Source organism: Carettochelys insculpta, chromosome 17, assembly GCF_033958435.1.
Source record: "Carettochelys insculpta isolate YL-2023 chromosome 17, ASM3395843v1, whole genome shotgun sequence".
In the NCBI taxonomy this organism is placed as follows: Eukaryota; Metazoa; Chordata; order Testudines; family Carettochelyidae; genus Carettochelys; species Carettochelys insculpta.
The window spans coordinates 24,260,208-24,284,483 of NC_134153.1; the positions used below are offsets into that span (position 1 = coordinate 24,260,208).

The 24,276-nt window shown below is 43.8% G+C and overlaps 1 protein-coding gene across 1 annotated transcript; it reads right to left on the reverse strand.

Moving 5' to 3' along the window:
* Window positions 1-1,683: 1,683 nt before the first annotated feature.
* EIF2S2 (eukaryotic translation initiation factor 2 subunit beta) lies at window positions 1,684-23,303 on the reverse strand. The gene is made up of 9 exons (XM_075011829.1): window positions 23,121-23,303; window positions 11,610-11,790; window positions 10,231-10,334; window positions 8,050-8,185; window positions 7,569-7,669; window positions 6,148-6,296; window positions 4,937-4,993; window positions 3,779-3,864; window positions 1,684-2,763 (listed from the first exon to the last, which is right to left on the reverse strand). Exons 1-9 carry the CDS (start codon window positions 23,133-23,135, stop codon window positions 2,588-2,590), a joined length of 1,005 nt encoding a protein of 334 aa, XP_074867930.1. The 5' UTR covers window positions 23,136-23,303; the 3' UTR covers window positions 1,684-2,587.
* Between the last annotated feature and the right edge of the window lie 973 nt (window positions 23,304-24,276).

Here is a 24,276-nt window from a genome sequence, read left to right on the forward strand (position 1 = left end):
CCCCAGGAGATCCCGTAACAGACTGAATTCTGCCTACATGTGGTCTTATCACACTCTTTACAATAAGCTCACCTCCCCCTCAATCAGATCCCACAGATGCCTAAATAAAGGAAACTCTTCCTTGGGGCAGGTACTATTGCATTTGCTCAAGGTTTAGTGACTAAAATGATCCAAACATTATAATGGGAAAACAGCAAAAATGAGACTACTGTTAAAAGGGGGCAAATTCTGAGTCAAACTGAAGCTGGTGTAACTTTCGTTCTGGCGCCCTTTGACTGTTAAGTTATATTGATTTCACTGCCCTAAAAACTTCACCCAAAATACACCTTCCTACCCATCCCATTTCATCCAAAGAGCGGAGCCAACAAGAGGAAGACTTGAAGCCTCCAGCCCACTGTACAGAACAAGGCTCGGCAGCAAACTGCACTAGCAGGGCATGTATAATGCACGCATATCCTAGTTTAAGAAATTCCTCTCCACACATCAGGTCAGAAGGTGTTAAGTCGAAGGGACTGCAAACCAGATCAAGTTGAGGGTATGAAGGACAGTGCCAGATACAAGTTACAGCAGCTTAACCTCTCTGAATTTTTCCCAAAGACTGAACTGGTCACATCACACCAAAAATGTAATTGATAATTCAGTAGCAACATTTTAAATGTATCCATATCTGAGAACAGGAAGTGAAACATCTTTGTTTAATGCATTACAAGCTGTTACCAACGCTGTACTATGTTAAACAAACAAGAATACAAAAACTTATGTTACACAAGAGGCACTGATCCTGGTTTTATTAATTTAAAACACACAACCAACGTTTGTTACAGCTCACTCTTCAAATTCAATATGCTTTTAAGAAACCAGCTACAAAAAAAAAACCTTGAATTCAACTGCACTGTATTGTCAATTAGTTTTCAAATAGCAAATAAAAACGGTTTACCAGCAAAACCGGATTGTAAGTTAGTGCACGCACGCACGCACGCACGCACCTCTGAAACCCTTCAATTGCAGCCTTAAAATGAGTCAGTAGTACCTTCACCCACGCTTCATTTACTAGGTGAATGGATACTATGGTTACATGCAGGGAATCTGTTCAACTCCCATCAAGTCACCAGCTTGCTGCTGAATTTTTGCCTAGACTAACATGACATTTTAAGAGGTCAGTTACTGAAACAGAAAGCATGGTTTTTAGGTCTAATGCACAATTACAATGGAAAGCACACCCCCTCTCCTTCCAATTCCCTGGCTGTGTTAATAGTTCTAACTAGATTCCGAGACAAAAACTGAAGCGACTGCAACATTTACCACATGAACCAAACATTATGATGGTGTGCTTAAGACCTACATCAAGTTCAGTGGTTTTGAGGGTGTGTGTTTTTTTTTGTTTGTTTGTTTTTTAAAAATTGCTGTCAGTTCTCTTCAAAAACATTTTGCTAGTGGAGAAACTTGCATGTTTTACAGCATACACAGCTTTCATATGTTAAGCCCAGAACTCAAATTATCTTGAGTTAAAATTTGATGCTAGCAGGCATTATTACTACATTTCCATAGCACTGGATCCAACGTGCAATAAAAAACATAAGATACCCTTTTCATTTTTGTTTCATTTATCTTGATTAGTTATTTAAAGTGGTGCAAGCAGAGAACTAAGCAAGAAGAGGGAAATTAATGTATTAGGAGAATCTATAAATTTGGTTCAGTGACATTGTGAATGATTATACGAGTTTACTAACTCACTGGGTGTACATTCAGTACCAATATGGCATCCACGACTGATCTTTCTGAACTACCGAAAAGTTATGTTCTCTCCTTAATAAGCTGTACCAAAACAGAACAGCTGCATTTGGTAGAGAAAGTGTCCTTTATAGCTCTTATGAGCCCATAAACATTAAGGGAAGCAGACACTACACAGCTTATCACTTTATAAGCCAGTTCTCTTAATAGCAAAGGATGAGACTATAGGAGCAGAAAGGGTAAGTGACCAGAAATCCTTACATGTCTCTAAAAGAAGAACAGTTTCACATGGACATAACTATACCAGCCATTGGGAATTTTAGTCGGTATCCTTTCTGTATAAAAACTGGTTTGTTTGTTCAAGCTATAGGTTCCTTAAAAAGGAGATTGAGGGTAAAACACACATTTCTGAAGTGCAGGATGAAGTCTTAGCCTGTTCTTTGGGCACAATTAATTAACGCAACCTGCATGTACTCATAGTAAATTGTGTTCATGGCAACTACTGGGTACAACTTAGAGAAAAACTGGAGGAAAAATTCAAATGAAAGACAGTCACTGTAGTAACAACTTTAATTTATCTTGCATTTTACAGAAGTCTATGAATGGATTAAAAAGCACCTCCTTTCCTACCCCATTTCTCTGACAGTTGATAAAACATATTCAATGAGCAAATGTACGTGAACAGCTTCAGGATCTGCATCTTGCAAGGATTTCACAGACCAATCAATCAAAAGCCAGATATCTTGGTAGCTTTTACAATCTTGTTTTTAATACAATGGTAAATCCACTCCGATTGTAAACCTGTCCGGTCATACCTCCCCAGAATACTTTGCAAAATCCAGTGTCGATTAGCAAACTAGTTAGCTTTGGCACGGAGCTGGGCTCTCTTGCCTGTGACAGCCTGAAAACCAGTTTTGATGCTGGCAACAGAGCAGCGCGAATGGCAGGTCTCACACTGCAAGAAATATAATCTGGTGTCCTTCTGTAGGATTGTGTCCGGTGACCGACACGTATGACAAGTAACATACTCCTCTGGAGAAAAGAAATCAAGTTGTAATTGAAAGGTACTGCATTAAGACATCACTGGAAGACGTATCAATTCACTAGTAAATGCTACTTCAATCTTTTCTTAGAACATGGCGATACCAAACTTTTGCAGGTAAGGAGAGTCACAGAAATCAAAATGTGGTTAGTACATGACTTCAAAAGCAAGACTCAAGCTACCGGTTAACAAGGTGAATGTTTTACTTGCCTTGTGTGCCCACATCAATTCTATAAAAAGTGGATTCTAACCAGGATCTTTGACTAGCTCCACATGCCTTCCCTGCTGACGCAGCATTTCCAGAATTCACTGCCTCTTGTTAGCAAGGCAGTGTTTTAAAGTCAGATGTGCATAGAAGGAATGACAACTACAGAGCTAGAGTAGATGATCTCTTCTTTAGAGCTGTTGCATTCACACTAGTAAAAGTTACCCTGTACAGCATATCAGAGGTCACTGTTACAGCACCCCTTTTTAGCCCTTTGCCAAGGCAAGTAAGAGTCACCGAGACTGGCAGGAAGCAATGCTGCAATATTCTCAGTCTTTTTTTGCCAAAGTTGTCAGTCCATGGATACAGCCAAAGCAATGCCTCCCTCTTGTCAATTTGTTTATCACTTTTAGAACCAAGCGATCTACAATCACTCTACTAGAAACGCACTGAGAAAGCCGTGTACTCTTTAGTATTTACAACTATGTGAGATTATTCATGACATATACAGAAATGACCAGAACTGTACCGAGATGATTTGTTTCTTTTATGAGTGACCCAGTTTAAAATAAAGACAGTCTTTTCACATACAGTTTGAAAATAGGTACCAAATTGTATCACAAGAAGATACATGACTCAATAGAGGTGTCATGACTACTTCCATGTACATAACACTGTGCTGAATTTTAGAGATCATAAGCGTGAACTTCAAACGTGCAAGACTGAGTATGGATAAAGGGAATTTTCTGAAGACAGAGGTACTAGCAAGAGAAACTTGTACAAGACTGAACTGAACTTACTGATGTATCTTCTCAAAACATTTTCTATCTGTTTCTGTTGGAATCTTCCTTTGATTACAAGTTGGTTGTTACCATCTATTGAACCACTAATGTGAAAGAAAAAAGTAATTCAGTAATGCATAAATCAGAACAAAGCAGGAACAAGATCTAAAATATACAATAAGGCAACTGATACATTTGGGCATAAATCTGTTTAATAAAAGCAATCAGCAACATTTAACATGAAATGAACTGCTGAAAAGTTTCACTACCGATCAGGAAACCATCTTCATCTGAGCATAACTCCAAATTCATTTATTACGTATGGTAAAATTCCTTTAATCCAGCCTCTGACAATCTGACATCCCCTGAGGTACAGGTACCTCAAAATTTGCATAAATCGGGGGGGGGCTTGGGTGGTAGATTGGGCAGTTAAGCCTAGGGTGGGTTACGGCTTCAGGGGGGCCAGGGAGGGAGTTAAGCCAGGGCATGAGAGGATGCAAAAGCTGCAGGAGCTCCAGGGTGGTGAGCCACCACAGGCGGGTCTGAACTAGGGTGTGGGCATTATGGTGACATCCCATAGTCCAGAAAATTTGGTAGTCTGGGAACAGACAGGTGCTAGATTAAAGGAATTTTACTGTAAATAAGACAGTTTAAGTGGCACACCACATTAAGTCCAGAAAATAGCCAAGCTCTTCAGTGTTTAGGGAATGGAGTACTTGTGCTGATCTGACAAGCAGCCACCAAGGCCTGGTCCACAGAAACCAAGGCAAGAAAGAATTTTAGCAGTGATCTTTCAAAAACCAAATGTTAGTACCTTTCACGAAAGATTAGTATGAGGTGAAGGGAGCTCAATCTAATATGCATTTCATGACTAGGCTATTCAGTTCTCTGTATATCTTCAGACAGTACTTAAAGTCTACCCACGCTTTTCTTTACAACAAGCGACTGCAAGGTAATCTGAGAACTGATGATAAAAGTTATACTGAAATCAATCCATAAAGTGTTCTTTTATACTGTAATAGATGGTACATGAACTGTGCCTACCAGTGCAACTTAACCACACACACTCTTGAAAGGCGAGGAGGGATGGAAGATGCCTGCTTATGCACGTGGGGAGCTCTGAACCGAGACACACTTTGATAAGCCAAAAGATTTGCCAGAATACAAGCTATTTACCTTGTACCCAATTCAGCCAACAAGAATGCCAGGAGATGTTTTGGCTGACGATGCAATCTAAAAGCAGAAGTACAGTTATTTTTAATCTCCACTTTTCCAAAGAAGTTGCTATTTAAAAAAACAATCACAATTTTAAGAACCTCGCAGAACGACACACCTGTTTAAAAGGTGCAGGCACACACAGGGCTATGCTTTTATCTCTGGAATAGAGCTAAGAGAGTTAGGCCAGTCAGCCCCCAACTTCAATATCCAAAAGGATCTTGGCACAAATTATTAATTGACCTTAAGCACCAAGGAAATAAGAGTTATAGGAAATTGTCAGTACAGTTTTGTCAATAACGAATGCCAAACCACTCTAACTCCCCCCAACCAACCCCGCCCCCAAAGGTTACTGTCCTAGTGGATAGGACAGAGAGCAGCAGTGACGTATCTAGATTTTAGTAAGGCTTTTGACATACCCACATGACAGTCTCATAAGCAAACAAGGGAAACATGGTATAAATTAAGTTACTATAGGGTGGGTGCACAACTGGATGAGGCTGTACTCAAAGAGCACTTATCACTGGTTTGCGGTAAAATTGGGACAGCGCATATACTGAATGAGTCCTGTACTTTGCAACAGTTTTGTTAGTGACCTGGACAATAGAGTAAGGAGTATCCTTTTAAAATTTACAGATGACACCATGATGGCTGGGACTACAGGTATTTTGAAGGATAGGACTGGAATTCAAAATGACTTGGAAAAACAAGAGTTGGTCTGAAATCAACAAGATGAAATTCAATAAAAAATACGAAGTACTACACCTAAAAAGGAAAACTCGAATGCACAATGACAAAAGGGGGATAAACTAGCTAAGCAGTAGTACTTCCAAAAAGGAAGTAAGGATTTAAATTGTGGATCACAAGTTGAATGAGTCAACGTCAATCAGTTGCCAAAAAAATATACATCTCTTTCTTCCTGGGGTTTAGTAACAGGAGTATTGTACATAAAACACAAAAGACCATTGTCCCACTTGGCACTGGTGAGGCCTTAGTTGGATTACTGTGTCCAATTCCATTATTTGCAATTTTTAGCAATTAATAAGTGGTTTGGTATAGTTTTCTGCAAGTCCATGCAGTCAAATGATCCCTAGCTACATACTACAGGAAGTCTGCAGAATTTCTTGCTCTCTGCCCCCAAACAGATCTGAAAAACTGTGAAAAAAACTTACAGTTTACAGATATCTGTAAAGTTGACGAATGAGGTTTTCTTGGTTCCTACTCTTACAACCTGTGGTGGTTTCATGACGAATTTTCTTTTCTCACCAGCTACCATGTCTGGATTCTTTTCCCGCATTATGTTAAATACTCGATTCAGCAACTGCAGGAAGAAACAGGTTTACATCAACATGTGTATCTTTAATAACTTCCTGTGGAACTATATGGTGCATGTAAGTCAGAGAAGTTACAACAATGTAACTTTTTCACCACATACTTCTAAGCTCATCTTTAAAACATCCTACATATATCACTTAACTCCTCCATTAAAGTTTTACACGCATCTCATATTTTTCAAAAACACAGGAACAGCCATGGGTACTGTTACAGCTTCCCAATATGCTAACCTCTTCACACGCCATCTTGAGGAAGAATTTCTGGACAAATGTACCACGAAATCAAATGACATACCTGAGACGCTTCAATAGTATCTGCATTCTCTGGACAGAGGAAGTTGTGATGGAAGTCAGAGGGAGTTTAAGCTGACAACCACTACCATTCATTAAATTGTTTCCAACAAACTCCAGTTCAATAATGGAAGCTTAGAGAGAACCCACAGATGACCCCAAGCACATTAGGAAATCTGCCCTCCTCAGCCAAGTATACAGATCTACTTCTCTGGTGGAATGTTTGGCATTGTGGAAAAGGTCATCCAAGAGAACCTTGTGCAAAATGGAACTCCTCTTATCCACCGACCTCTTGTGGCCCAAACCAATAGCTGAAAGTTGAATACAGACCAATTCAGACTGGTAACAGTGTAAACATAAGAATGGTCATACTGTTTAAGAGCCACTAACCAGTGGAACAGATTACCAAGGGTCAGGATAGAGTCATCAGTACTGACAACTTTTAAATCAAGACTGGCTGTTTCTTCCCGAAAATCTGCTCTAGGAGTTATTTGGGGGGCAGTTCTTCGGCCTATGTTATACAGGACGTCAAACTAGATGATCAGAATGGTATTCAGCATTGAAACCATCTACCCATCCAACTTAAAAATGTGCCCCATCAGGGACAATACAAATTTGTTTCAATGATTTTTTTTTGTAAAACCTCTTTTACAGGACACACGTCTATATTATAAATTAAATAAGGGCACAAGCTATTAACTCACAGGGACAAATCCCATAATTTGATCCACACAAGCCCTTGTGTATATGCCGATCCCCAATAAGGCATGGGTGTCTTCCCAGATGGATCTGACTGAAGCATTGGGCTCTTATTTTATCTTTAAGCAATTTTGTGTTTGTTAGTTTCTAGAAACCTTTGATCCTATATACTTAAGGATTAAGTTAGAAATAGAATGCATGGAAATGAAGTTTACTAGTACAGGCATAATTGAACATGTGAAATATTTGAATAACTTTTTTAATTTTACCTCATCATACGTGTAGTCCCTTTCTGACCCTGCCCATGCGGGTCCAGTATGAAAACTAAAAGAAATTCCATCATCTTTTTTGAAGTCTTCATCATCCAGAGCTGCAGAAAAGGAAAGGTATTTGAAATTCACAATGCCAAAGTTGTTTAAAAAAAAATAGGTAGGCTTCTTGGACACAGTGCTATAATAGCAGAATGTACAAAAGATTCCCAAGAAATGAGTGTTGAGCTGAAGCTTTCCTCTACACATTCACTGATATGACCAGAATAGATACAAGGAACACATGGCTCCACCATCAAGACACTATTTTGCTCCTAGATTTTGGAATGAAAACATCCCAAACAAGGGAATAGCATTTTAACTGAAAAAAACCCACCTGTTCCCATTCAGGCAATAAGTATACTTCATTTGCAAGATTACTCACTTTCACTGGCAGCACAAGCCAGGAAATGAACAGCTGGTAAGTTGGTTGTACTTTTACCTTCATCCTTTTCCAATACTTCATCTTCATCTGGAAACTTCATATTCTTCTTCTTCTTCTTCTTGTTGCCAAGCATGATATCAAGGTCATCTTCTGGTTCCACTGTCTCTTGCACATCACCCTCAATCTTTAAATCCTACAAACAAGAAACAGAAATCAGCCAGATTATATGACAGCAACACCCTGACATAGCATGCTGGAAATGAGACAGAATACTCTTAGTTCTTAAATATGACAAAAGTGAGGTGTGAAGGAGTGACCTAGAGTATGCTTAGAACAGATCGTGACATTTCATTGCTAGTTACAACAGGGGTGAGCAAACTTTCTACACAAGGACCCATTTTTCAGCCCTGCAACTAGCTGCAGGAGGATCACAGGAAAGGGTGCAGCGGGGGCACTCAGTAACAGGGTTGGATGCTCGGGAAGGGAATGGGACAATCAAAGTGGGTGCTGAGGGACTCTAGGGGTGCACTTGAAGGGAGGGGGTGCTCGAAGTGGGGGGATGTCTTAAAGGGATGAGCCAGAGGCTCAGCTGCATCACCACCTGTGCCTCACGTGCGATGCTCATGCTGTGCTGCTGGCCACAGGACTTGGCGCAGCTGTAGAGCAGGGAGGTGGTAACTCCAGGTTGTGCCATGCTGACAGACAGTAGTAGCGCCATGCTGAAGGCGATCCTGCAGCACACTCTCCACTCTAGCATCTTGGGGAGAGCCCTGGGGGCCAGCCTGACATGGGCTGCATGGACTAAAGTGGCCACCTTACCAAGCTAGGGACTCCTGGCTGCTCCCGCCACTTGGCTCAGGGTCTCTGAATATTTTGAAAGGTCCAGTGGCTTGGGGGGGTGGAATCACACTACAAAATGTCACATGCCCTGGGCGGGGGGAGATGCCCCTCACTTTGCGCATTCCTGAGTTGCGCTACTGAAGTGGAAGTTGGGACATGCTTTTGAGCACAATTTTGTTTGCACATGTGGGTGCACACATACAAATCTGGATCGGTGGGTGTAAAAAGATCTACCTTGATTTTAGAGAATGGGGATTTTTTTTTTTTTTTAATTCCCTTGAACTGCCAAACAATTTAGCTAACATGGGACCACGTCCTCAACTATGACCATTCCCTACTTCAGACAAGTAGTATTTTTTAAACCACTGACCACTATAGGGTCACATAAATCCTTTGACTTATCAGAGCTTCAGCTATAATGGCACACATAACCAGGGCAAGAGACCCCACATATCAGCAAACCCAAATGCAAAGTTATCCTCCAATCCTGGTCTACCTACATGTAAACATATTTATGAACATCCAAAGGACACAGAACAGAGTTTAGAATTGCTGTGAAGGGCACAGGACTTTTCCCCTCCTAGGTTAGAGCCCTGAAAAATATGAATATTGTGTCGCTTATATCCATACCCCACTGCTCTTTAGGCTTGTCAGCGATGCTGAAATGGGATGTAGTTACTTTCAAAGAGTAAAAATGCCACAGATATTCTCTGGAGCTCCTGAAGTTGCATCAAATGTTTAAAGAAATCAAGAGGACCAAAAATAAAAGACTTTGCAGAAGAAGTCTTCAGTGAAACCTAATGCATGTGGCTTCTGGCCTTATACAAATTACTTTTTTCCAAAATCAAGACAATAATGAAGCTATAAACTTGAACACTATAAGATCTATAAATAAAATTACATTCCTAGAATGCTCACGAACATTGCCTCTTACACAGCAAAGAAATTTGTAAAACAAATATATTCAGCTTGTCCCAGAGGGTACGTAATTAAAGAAACATTACGATCAGGGACCTACCAAATTCATGGTCCATCTCGGTCAATTCCATGGTCATGGGGTTTTAAAAATAAATACATTTAATTATTTCAGCAATTTAAATTTGAGATTTCATGATGTTATAATCGAAGAGGTGGGGGGTAGAGAGCAGAAGCACACCGAAGGCCAGATTTCAAGGTAGAAGACCAGATTTCACTACACGGGGAGCCTAATCATGTTTTATTTAACAGGAACCTTTTAGCTAATAAAGGTGACAGACTACCATGGAATTTCTGAACTGTGAATCTTAAAAGAACAGGAGAAGTGGAGGCACAGGACAAGGACACAAGCAGTGGAGGAAAGGGGGAATTTTCACTAAGCCCTCAACTGGATCAAACCAGGTCATATCAGTGTAAGCAGACCTTTATACCCTCTTCTGCTTCATCTACATCAAACATCTTTTTCGTTTTCTTCTTCTTCTTCTTCTGGTTGAAGAAGTTCAAATCATCCAGGTCATCCGAGGCATCTAAAAATCAAAAACGTTGACAAAGACCAGGATTAGCAACAGTATTAGCAGTTTAAAGACTAAGGCTATGGCTACACTATAGCTGCTACTTTGGGATACAAACGTATCCTGAACTAGCAACTCTAGTGCAGAAACTTTGAAATAGTTGCTTATTTCCAACTTAGGTGCCATGTGGACAGCACCATTAAGTTAACTCAAAATAAATTACACAATTAAATGATGTTATTTTGAGTTATAGCTACAGTACAACCCTAGCCTAAGGGTCTATCTCCATTGCAATGGCAGCATGTGCTTGAGCCTGAATTCTAGTCCAATACCTTCCCCCTTGCATGTGCACTGACTTAAGGCATGGACCCACTGTCCTAGGACCTTGTAGGACTGGAGGATCTGAGCTCAAGTTAAGCCAGGATCCTAGGTGTGAACATTTCATTCATTCCCTCTGGGGCACGTGGCATTGGCCACCATCAGAAGACACAATGCTAAGCCAGATGGACCTTTGGTCTGACCCAGTATGGCTGTTCTTACAGTTGTTTTATCAGGTCATCTGCATATGGTTAACTTCAATTAAAGTGAGTCAAATACAAGTTATTTCTAGCAAGATATCGAGTACAGTATTTGTTTAACTGGCTAGTCTCATAGACCAGGGCACCAATAAAAACTTGTCTTGCAATTTTTTGGAGTACTTCCCATTCCAATCCTTATTGCCACTCTGCAATTACTGTAACTGCTCGCCAGCTCTACATTAAATGGGCCCAGAATACAAAGACCTAGAACTGTTAATACACATCACAAAAATGTTGGCAGATTTTAGAGCAGAGACATCAGCTGAGAAACCAGTAGTTTTTATAAATTAAGACTTCATTTTACTTAGTTACAGCATGTATCAGAGGTGCAGCTGAGTTAGTCTATCTTCAAAAAATAAGTCATCCTGTGGCACTTTGTCGACTAACAGATATTTTGGAGCATAAGCTTCTATGGGCAAAGACAAAGTGGGCCTTTGCCCACGAAAGCTTATGCTCCAAAATATCTGTTAGTCTATAAGATGCCACAGGACTTCTTGTTCTTTTTGAAGTTACAGCATACAAATTCAAGGAGATAGAACAAACTGCACTTAGATATTTGTTTTACAACAGTGCCTTAGAAACCTAGTCAGAATTAGGATCTCATTGTGGTCAACCGTGTCTTCATGTACTTACCCACAGACAGACCTTGCCCACAAAGAGACACAGCTGGAAGCTATGTTTTTAAACTACCACCTGAAATGTTTCACTGTACCTTTCTTCCTACTGTCCTCTTCATCAGCTTCTATATCTTTGTCCTCTGTTGGTTCTGGTTCCACTTCTTTTGTTTCGGACAACTGTGTCTCTTCTGCTTGAGTGTCTCCTCCTTCTTCATCCAGCATGAAGGGCTTCTTCTTTTTCTTCTTCTTCTTGCTCATAGTGGGATCAAAAATCATCTGTAAAAGTGAAGTATTCATTAGCAACATTACAGCAAGGTCGTGACATTGGTGAGTGCCACACTGGCAAATTCAATTATTTGCAAGCAGCCTCACTTCCCTGGGGCTGAGAAGCACTGGTGGCTGCCACTTCACCAGCTTCCCAGGGCCCCACCACCAGTCTCCACCTACCCCTGCAGCTGCCCAGAGCTGCCCACTCTATTTGCAAAATTGAACATTCACAGAGGTTCTCAACATGGAACCCTCAGAAATGCTGCGACCGTACTGTATTTAGCTATTTAGTTTGCTTCAGTAGCACCAGCAGACTTAAGACAGGTCATTCTGACATTTAATAGCACTCTTTTCAGCTAACTCAGCAGTCCTTAGGCTTTAGCCCCAAGTGGGAGTTTGTCGAGCCCAGGAGTCTGCTACCAAAATAGCAAGAAGAGCCATTTTTCCAAATTCAGTTACAAAATCAATACTCCTAGAGCCACAATGCACGTGAAGACGAGATGGTCCTTAATAAAGTCAAACTGTACTTTTTGTAAGCCCTGTGTTAAGAATAGCACACACACAATGATTTGTACGAGTCAGAAAGTTTAAGTTACTTTCACCCCTGGACTCGGAAGCAAATGAGGACAAGAAAGATGCTGACCTTGGGGATAAGCTCTTAACCAGGAAGGCGCAATGTTCACATCAATCCTCCATGCTCTCCTGTTCCCCCAATTCCTAGGCTCTATCCCCCCCTTGGCCCACAACCGCCACCCACATCTTCAGACTTTACCCGCCTGAGCCCCCAGATCTGCCCTCCTATCCCCAGGCTTAAACACCTCTCAGGCTCAAACACCCCCCTCCCCAGGCTTAACCCCTTTCAGCTGCCAAGCTCCTCCAGATGCGCATGGGGCAGCTTCTCACCCTTCTTGCAGAAGATCTCCTACAGCTTGAACGGCAGGTGCCCATTGTACTGGGGCGTGCACTTGCACTTGGCCACCAGGAGACAGTACCATTTGGTAAGTGCCACGCGCTGCCACTGCTCCTCTGCAGCCACTGCTTCTTCCTCCTCATTGGCAGCAGGGCTGTGCAGCTCTAGCAGGGGCAGACTCAGCCCCTGCTTCTCCCAGCTCTCCTGGGGGCTTTGGGCTCCCCCCACCTGCAGCAGGGGTGGCTGCCTGCTCTGCTGCCACTAAAATAATGGAACTAAGTTTAATTAGTTGAATTGCCGGATCCTTTCTGGCGCCCAGCCACTGTTGAATTAAATTTAGCTCTACTGTTTCAGTTTCGGTATGAAGTTTCCTCTTACCCTAACTTAAACCAAGGCCAAGGTTAGGTTGTGCCTATAAAGTGAGAAATGCCTGAAATCCCAGGGTTTCCCAGAACATACAAAGGGAAGGGACAGGACACAGAGTGGCCACTGGAGACAGCTGCAGCAATCAGAGGCCAGCAGGTCTTGGGGGGGGTGGGAGGGGGGAATCCACCATCTTGTCTGCCACAAAGGCCTGGTAAGTGGCTTTCCTGCCCCAAAAATCAGAGCCTACCTTGCCTTGTGGAAAGCCTACAGGACACAGAGGGGACTGCTGGCAGGCAATGGAGATGTTGTAAGGGGGTCTAGCTGGGGGAGGGGGCAGCCCCTGGCCCTCCACAGACACACTACAGGGAGCAGCTGCAGAGGAGGTACCCCCCCCCCCATGAGCCTCACCCCCTCAACACCCTACAGACAATGGGGGGAGGAGGCCTGGCAGGAAGCAGGGGCAGCCCCCAGAGACAGGTCCCCTCCCCATCCCCCGATACAGCCTGTAGGCCACCAGGAGCAGCCCCCAGAGCCTGGTCAGCTCCTCAAGCACCCCACCAAACAACCTGCAATACATAAAGGGCCACTAGAGGCTGAGGATCTCCCCCATAGCGCCACCCCCAAGAATAGTGCAGGGTGGGGGGGAGGGGTATGGGACTCCCCACTGCAGGCTGGGGTCAGACAGCAGAGCACTGCCCTACCCCCAATAGTCTCCAGGATGGGGCTGCCACTACTCCAGTCAAAGACACCTTTGGAAAGCTACAGGCCTGTGGGTGATAACAGTGGGCTGCACCCTCACACACCCCCACAGGTTGCAAGTGATGTGGGGAAGCCAGAGCCCCAGCAGCCATCCAATGAGCACGCAGCCTCAAATCTCTCCCTCTAAGGAACCACTGCTGCACTGAGAGTGCAGCCCCGCCCTCAGGAGGAACTACTGCATCACCCTCACTGCTCTGGGTGCCCCTAATACCTCCCACCACCACCACCCCCCAGAACCCTGCCCTAACTTCTGCACCGCTACAGCCTGCTCTGAGGCTCCACCAACCTTCTAGTCTAAGCTACACATCCACGTCCCTTCCTTACCCCCAAACCCTCACTCCAGCCTTCATTTTTGAAAAATACCAACATTGCAATAGAAAAAAAAAAACAAGACAAAAAATTACTTCTGTTAAAGGCCAAGTACCACTGGGTACCTCTGCTAGTAGGTTTATATTTAAGACTAGTTACAAAGTAAGCAAATAAAAATCCAATTTAAATTAACAAAATCTGTATTATCAACCCTGAGTTCAGCTGAACAGGTATTAAAGTTGGGAGCCTGAAGGCAGACTGGCCACCATCTGCCTTTCCATTTTCTGCACCTATCCATTAAGATTTAGATTACTTCTACAATAGACATGCTACAGCAGGACAACTGTACTGCGTAAACACTTAGCACAAAGACAGGCAGGTTGTGTTTTACTGAAGTAAATCTTCAAGAGATGGATCAACAAAAGAACTCATCCATTGACCTACCAGTGCTGACACCAGGGATTAAAACCAGTTTAACTATGTCTTTGAGGAGTGTGATATTTTTCACACTGCTGAGCAATGACGCTAGGCTAACCTATGTTTTAAGCACAGCGAGGTACTGAACCTGTGCTAGATGCTGAAAAAACATGCCTAGATTAGATATGGTCTGCACCACTCACTCCCCACTTAGCCCGTTTCTATTTTCCAGCTTCAATCACTTCACCAGCAAAGCTGTTACTAAGGGTTATGTCTACACTGCAATAGAAGACCAGGAATGGTAGGAACTGACCACCCGACACTAAAGACATGGGTTTAAGCATCTCCATTATACTTTAACCCAATGTAAGACTTTTCTAGCAGACCTGAATCAAAGTAATTATATCCATCCTGTCACTGCCTGAAATCTGATCACTCTAGGCCAGGAGTTCCCAGCCTTTTCCAGACAGGAACCCATTTTGACAATTCAAGAAGACTTGATGACCCAAGGCAATTCAAACACAGGGGTGTGGAGCGTAGTGCCCTAAGTAGTTAATTTTGCACTTGATGCAAGAACAAATTTTGCCCCCTCATGTTTATATAATTATTCCATAAAAAGGGAAAATACATTAATAAAAACAACAATCTATCAGTTTATTATTATGCAATCTGAGTTGAGGTGGGGGGAAGACTCATCTTCAAACCACTCTCCCCGCCCCCAGTTTGCACCCCACATGCAGAGGCTGGAGGGGCTGGAGTGAGCCACAAACACAAAAATGAAAAGTGAGAAATCAGCTACATAGAAGGGAAAGCAGGAGGGCAAAAAGGGGGAAGAGAGAAGGGGGTATGAAAATTACTGCCAGAGACTATTAAGTGGCTTGCCTGGGATCACTACAAATATCAAAGAAACAGAAGCAGTCTTTGTAATGCATGAGGCAGGGGTGTCCAACTTTTTTTCCCACCAGCGGCCATGTGGCAATTTTTAAATGTTCCAGGGGCTGAACACAAAATAGCCCCAAACCACCGCCAACACCCCACCCTTCCCTCCAACAGCACCAAACTGCCACTAGTCCTAGACCCGCCCTCCCCAGCAGGCCCAGACTGCCCCCAGCCTTAAACATGCCCTCCTCCAAGGGTGCTGCTAGGCTAGACTGTTCCCCCAGCCCTCCTGCACCTAGCAGATAACACTCATTAAAACCAATTAAGTCAAACTGAATAGTAACAGAGAGGTAGCCGTGTCAGTCTGTACTCCAACAAAGTAGAAATGTAGCAGCAGAAATGTAGCAGTTTAAAGAGTAACAAAATGATTTATTCAGTTATGAGCTTTCATGGGACAGACCCACTTCTTCAGGATCTGAAGTGGGTCTGTCCCATGTAAGCTCATCATCAAATAAATCATTTTTTTCAGTCTTTAAAGCGCTACAATTAACTTTTCAGCACCTAGGCATAAGGCAATTGCCATCTCTAGTGATAGAGACAGCTGCTGTCTCCAGCACCTCTCTCTATTGATAGATATCCACCTGAGGTAGCCATGTTAAGAAACTGCAAATGGCTTCTTTAACAGCATCGTGCAGCTGGGAAGTGCCCAGCTGGTGACCCTTAAACCTAATGGCGACCCACAGGTTGGGAATCCCTGCTCTAGGCCTACTATTGTGGTACACTGTGGGAAAAGCTAACTGCCAGCTTCCTAGTAACGTTCAGGGCAAAGTTCCCCCCTAAACTGCTTCGGTTCCCATTGACCCCACACAGGGCTTCAGTGAAGAAGAAATCTCTTTTCCCAAGCCCTGAAGATGCCAAAGCTGGTGATGGTGCCCCTCCCAGACAGCCCCAGCATGGAGCTATCATGCCCTAGGAAAAGGGGACACTCCTCCCCATCCCTAGGCTGGGAACCACCCAGGTAAGCTCAAGTCCCAAACTCTCTGTCCCACCTTAGGCCCCCTCATGCACCCCAAAGCCTGCACAAACCCCTCCCCTGTAGCCCCACTCTAGTGCCAGCACCCCCATCCAGAGTCCTCATACTCCTGAACCTCTACCCCAGCCCCAAGCCCTTTCCCACATTCACAACCCCTTGGGGCCCCAGATGAATTTTGTTATGTATAACAATATGAAGGTAACGTATCACATCGCCCCCATGCAAGAATTTATTCTGCTTGTGGGTGAGAAATATTAGTGGAATTGCTGCTTTGCAAGAGTCTTGAACAGTTCACTTTCCATTGTAAGCTCAGGAGGCTCTGTGATTACTGATTGGCAGTAATGCTATTAGAAGAGAATGGGTTAACATTGACTCGTGCTCCTGCTGACAAAGAGGGACAGCTTCCATTTTCAACAGCATGGATTGTGGACTGTTGGGACATAAGATTAAGGAAGTTGTCCCATGGACCTGTGGAATACAGTAGCCCTGCCGCCCCCCCGAGTTACACGAGGGTTGCGCTCCTGCGCACCTTCACGAAACTCAAATTGTGCGCAAGTCAGTGGGGAGCCAGGAAGCCTACGAGCGCACCAGCGTTGGTCAGCTTCCTGACTCCCCATCACTCTGGAAGCTAGGCACAGCTTCTCCCCAGCTGGGGGAGCCGGAGGATGGAGCCGAAAGCTGGCAGAGCAGCTGTGCTTACCAGTCCATGCGAATGCCACAATTTTGACTTGTGCTTAACTCACACTAAGTGCACGTCAAAAAAAAAAAAAAACCACACATATCAGGAGTTTACTGTACTTCTGACTGACTCCAGGGACCCAAGTAAAACATGGCTTAACCAAGTACCAGCTTAACTTCAGCTCAGACTTTCTCTAGTCCTGCAAAGTCTTGAGACCCTATGGCCGAGTCCTGGGTTAGAACAATTACAGTCTAGATGAAAGAGGAGGGCTAGGCTTGAGCACAGGCTTACGCGGTAATATGGGCACACCCTAAAAATGCAGGATTCACACAACCCTCTAAAGACAGGCTTGAGCTCAAAGGCCCCTGACAAGGAGTAACAAAGGTGACAAAGTGACTGCCACCAAAAACACTTGTCTCACTCTCAACCCTATATTATCTCAGCTCGTGCTGGGTGCAGACTCTAATATATTTATCCTCAGACCATCCTTTTGAGACAGTAAAGCATTATCACCCTTATTTTACAAATGAGGAACTGAAACCCAAGAGACTAAGTGACTCGCTCAAGGTCATACAAGATATTTCAGGCTGAAGAGAAAACTGAATCTTCTTAACCTAAATTCCAGACTAGTGCCCTTAACATTGAGCCACTCTTCCCATCCAGCATCCGAGAACTTGAGTATTAGCATAGTTACCCTGTCTTTTTTGTTTTGTTTTAAAAGAAAGTTTTCACACTAGCTATTCAAATTTTCCACCACAGATCAATATTTTGCCACTCATTTTAGTTCTGACATTACAGTTAAGTTATTTGGTTTACCAGTCATTTTGTTAGACATGAGTGTTTATCCTACTATTAAATGTGACAGAATCACATACAGGTTGAGGCTCCTGATGCAACAGCCCAGTAGAAAAGATTTCATTCCTGACCCTGCCCTAATAAGCAGCACAGTCAGAACCACGGGCATTTTATGTTAATGAGTTTTGTTGCCTTCTGACTTAGCTATCCCAGCAGAGCTACAAAATTAAGATTTTTATACTTGCATATTTAGTGGAAAAACCTCTTATTGCCTTATTCCAAGATTTCCTTTCATGGACCCACTTCTCATCAAAATCTTACAATTCTCCACTGCTTGGTGACCACTTATCCCAATCCCTCATTGCTTAGGTCTCAACATATTTAATTATGCAGATCAATTTAGCACAGTGCTCTGTAAATTACTGATTGAGGAAGGTGCAAATATACAGATACTGCATATGGACTGCAGGTATACGAGACTGAGGACTGAAGTTCCCAAACCAAGCTCTGTTTCTTTATAACTGGCTAATAAATGCTGTACTTGAATGTCTTTTAACAAGATATTTTGCACTTTTTAACACTTTGTAATTAGACTTCTCCTCTAATATTAGGCAAAACACGCTTGTATATCACTCTCTCAAAGTGCACAATTGTTTAGAATCAACTTTGAAAGTTAGATTAAGACCTAGATTCCTCAATTTGGACCAACAGTATGGTCAGCTGAGAAGAGAGAAGGCCTCCTGAAGAAAAAAAAAACCATTCCACAATTACAGAGCTGATTGCATATAAACAGTTTCAGGATTGTACTGTGTGACTCGTTTTCATAAGGATACGTTTAACCATTTATAGCTTCTCAGACATTAAAACCCCACACGAGATGAGAAGTAGGTGAATGTGTGATTGATGACTAGCACAATCACAAAGTTGTTGACCTCAACTCAACGAAACACACCATTCATTTTGAAGGAAAACACTTGTTAAATCTTAAAAAGGAAGGAGAATCAGCAGGTCTCAACAGTTTGAACAAATAACTTATTAACCTTGTACTACACATACCTCAAATTTAAAACCCACCCAACTCTATGTGAAAACCCATGTACATTAAATTCTTTCATATCCGGCATTGTATTATCTGGAACTGTCAAACAACCAGCATTTTAACAACAAGTAAGTTTTAGTTACATTTTCTATAAGGACTGTATAGTGAAAGTAAATACAGAGTAAAAAGTTTACAATCTAAATATTACTGTTGCTGGTAAATAAAGTACTCTGCAAAAAAATTTTGTTCAACATCTAATCTTGTTTTTCTTTAGTGTTACGCATTGCTAGGTATACCTCTCTATTATCCAGAATATTTGAATATCCGGCAACCTCCCTGTCCCAGGGCTGCCAGATATGAAAGATTTTACTCGAAATGACAAGTTTTATGAACAAATCTTTTATTCAAAGTGCTAGTCATACTGCTTAAGTTGAATCTAAAACTTTACAACAAACCCCAGATGCAGCTTTCAATGTAAATTATTTCAGTTGGGGAAAAAAATTGTAGTATGTCATTTAAAACAGAACTATAACAAAAAATAGCTACACACTTTTACTTGAACTATCAAGCTGCTTAAGCCCTGCCCGCTACAGCTAGCTTTCTGTATTCCAAAACACTGATACCATTTCGTAATTATACCCTGTGTTGTCCATACCCATATTTTTCAGGCAGTATCATAGGATATGGACAGGATACAATTTTATTTTAAATTACTAGTGATGCCAGCTTGACAGTAAACAGCACAAGTGTTAATTATGCCATTCATGGGGCGTGGTTTAGACACCAAAGCCCTGAATACCCAACCATAAAGGGAAACTTTCCAGACCCATATACATACACACACAGTACTATCGTACTTGCAAACTTCCTTTCGTGCACTTCACAATATGTTTATCCCCTTTGCAGTTATCTATTTCAAACCCTATCAGCGTATACAGAAGGCAGACCAAAAAAAAAAAAAAAAAATCAAGATCACAAGCATACTTTAGAGCACTGAACTTCTATAATAGTCAACTGAAAGATTTAAAAGTATTTAGTGAACTAAGTTAGAGCCAGTTCTTCAATATAAGCCGCTGAGGAAAAAAGTAATTTAAATACCATAAATTCCTTATGTCTGCAATGTTAATTCTATCCTCTTGTGTACTGGCATTAACACAGAGGGCCAAACTCAGCCCTGCTCACCTCTTCTGTCCCAGGGATTCCTACCATGTGGGAGATTCTGCAGGAGACATCCAACTGCTGCTACAGGCAGTTTGAATTTGCCAGAATGAGCACCTAAAGACCTCAACCAACCTGATTTCCATTGTGCTAGGCAATGTACAAACACAAGAAAACAAACAGCCCTGTCCCACAGAGCTTAGCAATTGATAACTATAGTAAAAGCTTTGTTATCCTGCATTTTGTCAACCAGAACTGTGGCACTGCTAGCTGACATCAGCCTGCACCTCCTTCCCCCTCATCCTGCCTCAATCTGCTTAGCCCTTTGCTTGAGCATCTGGCACATTCAGTTAACCGCTCATTCTTTCACTGTACTTACATCACTCTTCTCTTATGCTGTACTAGGTATCACCTCCCGTTATTCTCTACCTCATTTATCCTCACATTCCGTCCCTCCAAAGCCTCTCAACCAAATTAATCTTCCCTATTCAGATCATCCATCTTTGCCCTCTGTCCAATCCCACATATATTTTCTCACTTCCTTCACCCACCTATCCCACTCACACCTGTGAACCATCCTAGTCAGAGAAAACTAACAGAGACCGTAGACAAAGGAAGGGTACCACTGTTCAAAGGCAACACTCAGGTAAGACAATCTGACTTCCAAACTGGAGGGAATGCAGCACACACTGGGATTCCTATGACAGTACTGTCACTGGACCCCCATGCCACCTGACAAATATGAAACCGGCCCTCTGCCACTCTCTCTCCCCCTGCCATCTCCCTCCCAACTAAGACTACTCAACACCACAAGAATGGACTAGTAACCCATGATTTCATCACAGGCTGGTTGCTTCAACTGGGGCATGTGCCTGCTACAACGTATTTATCTCCTAGTTTCAACTGAGCTCTCCTGCCCCAGGAACTGCTGCAGTGCTTGTTTCTGCTGCTAATTTTGTCAATTTCACTGCTGCCCACAGGATTCCCAATAGCACAAGTGTAAACAGACATGCAAATGGGGAGTTTTCATTTTGTTGCACCATACAAAATCTTCAAGCTACAGTAAAGACACTAAACCTGTCAGACTTAGGCTGCCTGAATAACCACAGAGAGTAGGACCCAGGAGTCCTACTTACTGCTGTGTTAGTCTGCATCTTCACAAAAGAAAAAAGTAATCATGTAGCACTTTAAAGACTAACAAAATAATTTATTAGGTGATGAGCTTTCATGGGAGAGATCCACTTCTTCAGATCTGAAAAGTCTGACGAAAGTAAACTGGTACCACGAAAACATATCAGAGATAGAAAAAGTGAAATGAAAACTGACAAATCAGCTACATAGGACAGAAAGAGGTGGCAAAGGAGAGAGAAAGAAACTTACTTACTGCAAGTGTCTATTAAGTGACTTGCCTGAGATCACTACTAATATCAAAGATGGTGAAGCTGTGTTTATAATGCATAAGGTAAGGAAACCAGACAGCCTGGTTTATACTAAAGTCACATCTATATAGCCTCCATGTTTCATGAAGGGTGTCACCTTCACCTAAAGGAATTAAAAGGTGAAGTTGCATGCGTGCTACTTTGCTAGGAATAACAAGGATAGCTGAGTAACAATGCAGTTTTGCCCTCAATCTGTCACTTAGTGCAAACCATGGTGACAAATTTGGGGTAGGAGAAGACCTCATTATGAAAGGTGAATAACGGCATCACATGTAGATTGGAAGATAATTTTTAATTCCGGATGAGCTGGGCTGGATTCAAACTGGTGACCACCTCACAACTCTTTGGTAATGCTCTAGGTCATTCAGTCCCAAAATAAGATCTACTGATACACTTTCAAGAACATGCTTCCTTTCTAAAACAGTAGTGGGTCACAAATATTTTTGAGACACCAGTGGAATGTGTCGCATCAGGATTTCTGAGTCCTACTCGTGGACCAGAGAGTGTGATCTAGTAGCTAGAGCTTTGATTATAGCATATTAACCATTTGGTACACTGATTCTAAGAGGCAGATTAGATTAGACTTCGCTCCTCAGACTGAAGACTAGAGGTCTATTCTCACATGTACCTGAAGTTACCTAGTGCTGCCCCTTTTGGTTATCCCCCTAATATCTCATATAGTAAGGGTGTGAAATGGTCAGTAATAAGGATTGAGAAGTACACACACATACACAGAGAAATAGGCAATCATTTTTGATGGGGGGGGGCACTGCAAGAGTTTTGGTAACTTCTCAAGAACCACACTTTTCTATGGAGAGATGTGGGGTCTGAAATGGAGATTGGCTGCAGAAGGCAGTTCAGGGTAGTGTCCTAGGTTGCGGGATAACGTATGGACTCTGAGAGGGAGTTTGGGTGAAGGAGAGGATTGACCTGGGACAGGGGTGCAGGGTCTAGAAGAGAATATGGGTGCTGAACAGCATTCTGGCCTGGGGGTGCAGGCCTAAGAGGGAGCTGTCACCTGCAGCTGGGAAAAGCAGAGTGTTTGGGTGGTCAGCTGGGGCAGGGGATTGGGGTGGAAGATCAAAAAGGAGGTTTGGGCACAGGAAAGGATTCTGGTTTTGGGGAGAGATGTAGGGAAGGCAAAGGGTTTGGGAGGGAGCTGGAGTGGTGTGCCAGAGACAGGCTTCGAGGCACTTACCTGAGCAGCTCCCAGTCAGCAGCAGTCTCAGGAACAGACTTTGTCACGTCCCAGAAACGGGAGAACAACCCCTCTCTTCCCGGGAGTGGTGCGACCCTCATGCAGGCAGCTCCCCCCGCCACACGCCCATATCCTGAGCACGCCTAACGCCTCCATCCCCAGCAGAGGCCCTCGCTCACCGTGCAGCGCCGAGGGCCTCCCGCACGACAGGACAAGCGACCCCCCCCCCCAAAATCCCTCCCCCGCCCCCGCAGGCCTCAGGCCCAGCTCCCCACATGGCGGCGGCGGCGGCGCAGGCCTCAGGCCCAGCTCCCCACATGGCGGCGGCGGTGGCGGCACAGGCCGCGAGACGCCTCACCTCGTCTCCCGACATGGCTGCGGACCGGCTCGCACAGCGCGCTACGGGGGAAGAGAAGGGTCAGTCGCCGAAGGCGGTCGCTACACCTCCGCTCGCGGAGCCCGTCCGTCGCCTCCCGAAGGTGATGCCGCCGCTCTCAGAGCTCTTGCATCAGCGAACGGAGCAGCCGAACCCCGGATGTACACAGGCGTAGCGCGCCCTCCAACCCCAGCCGCAGGGGCTCTCGGGAGCTGTAGTTCTCATGGTGCGCGTGCGCCCGGAGCGGAGCTGTCGCCGCCGGTGACTCAGCGTAGCATGGCTGGACCGTTGGAGGCAGGTGATGGGCCGGGTACGGAAAGGGGCGTGGGGGGGTGTAATAGGTGCGCGCGCGGAGAGGATGGCACAGATTGACTGGGGAGCGGGCTGTGGGAGGCCTTAGCAGAGGTGGGGCTGTGCTGGGGGCGGGGCTATCGGGGGGCTCTGGCAGAGGTGGGGCTGTGCTGGGGGAGGGGCTATTGGGGGCCCTGCTGGGGGGCCCCGGCAAAGGTGGGGCTGTGCTGGCGGGGAGGGTTCTGAATCTCCCTGCGGAGATGTGGTTGAGGTTTGCTTGTGGTCTACTCCAGAGATAGGGCTGGGGTAGGGGAGGGACTCCTGGAGGCCCCAGCAGAGACAGGGCAGTTGGATGGGGGCCCTACATCTCAGATGAACTCTGGCACATTCAGGGCGGGCAGTCAGTGTGTTAGCATTGCTAAAATAGATGTTAGATTTATAGAAGTGTTTTATCTTTGTAGTCTATGAAATGCTTGTAGGTTGCTGTCAACTCACAAGGCCAAGGACAGACAGGATTATGGGATTCGCTTCAACACAGAGCCCATTAGGGTTAACAGTACTTTATTAAGTATCAGAGAGGTAGCCGTGTTAGTCTGTATCTTCAAGATCAACAAGAAGTCCAGTGGCACCTTATAGACTAACAGATATTTTGGAGCATAAGCTTTCGTGGGCAAAGACCCGCTTCATCAGATGCATCTGATGAAGCGGGTCTTTGCCCACGAAAGCTTATGCTCCAAAATATCTGTTAGTCTATAAGGTGCCACTGGACTTCTTGTTGTACTTTATTAAACTTACCTACTCTAAGCTACTCACATTCCCAAGGTACACATTGGCAAGCAAAGCACAA

Excerpts from the sequence above, each read along its gene's own strand:
- EIF2S2 (XM_075011829.1), bottom strand. Across the intron at positions 7,670-8,049 it reads AGTATTGGAAAAGGATGAAG|CTCTGGATGATGAAGACTTC; the intron begins GTAAAAGTACAA and ends CCTTTTCTGCAG. Across the intron at positions 6,297-7,568 it reads GGGACTACACGTATGATGAG|TTGCTGAATCGAGTATTTAA; the intron begins GTAAAATTAAAA and ends TTCTTCCTGCAG.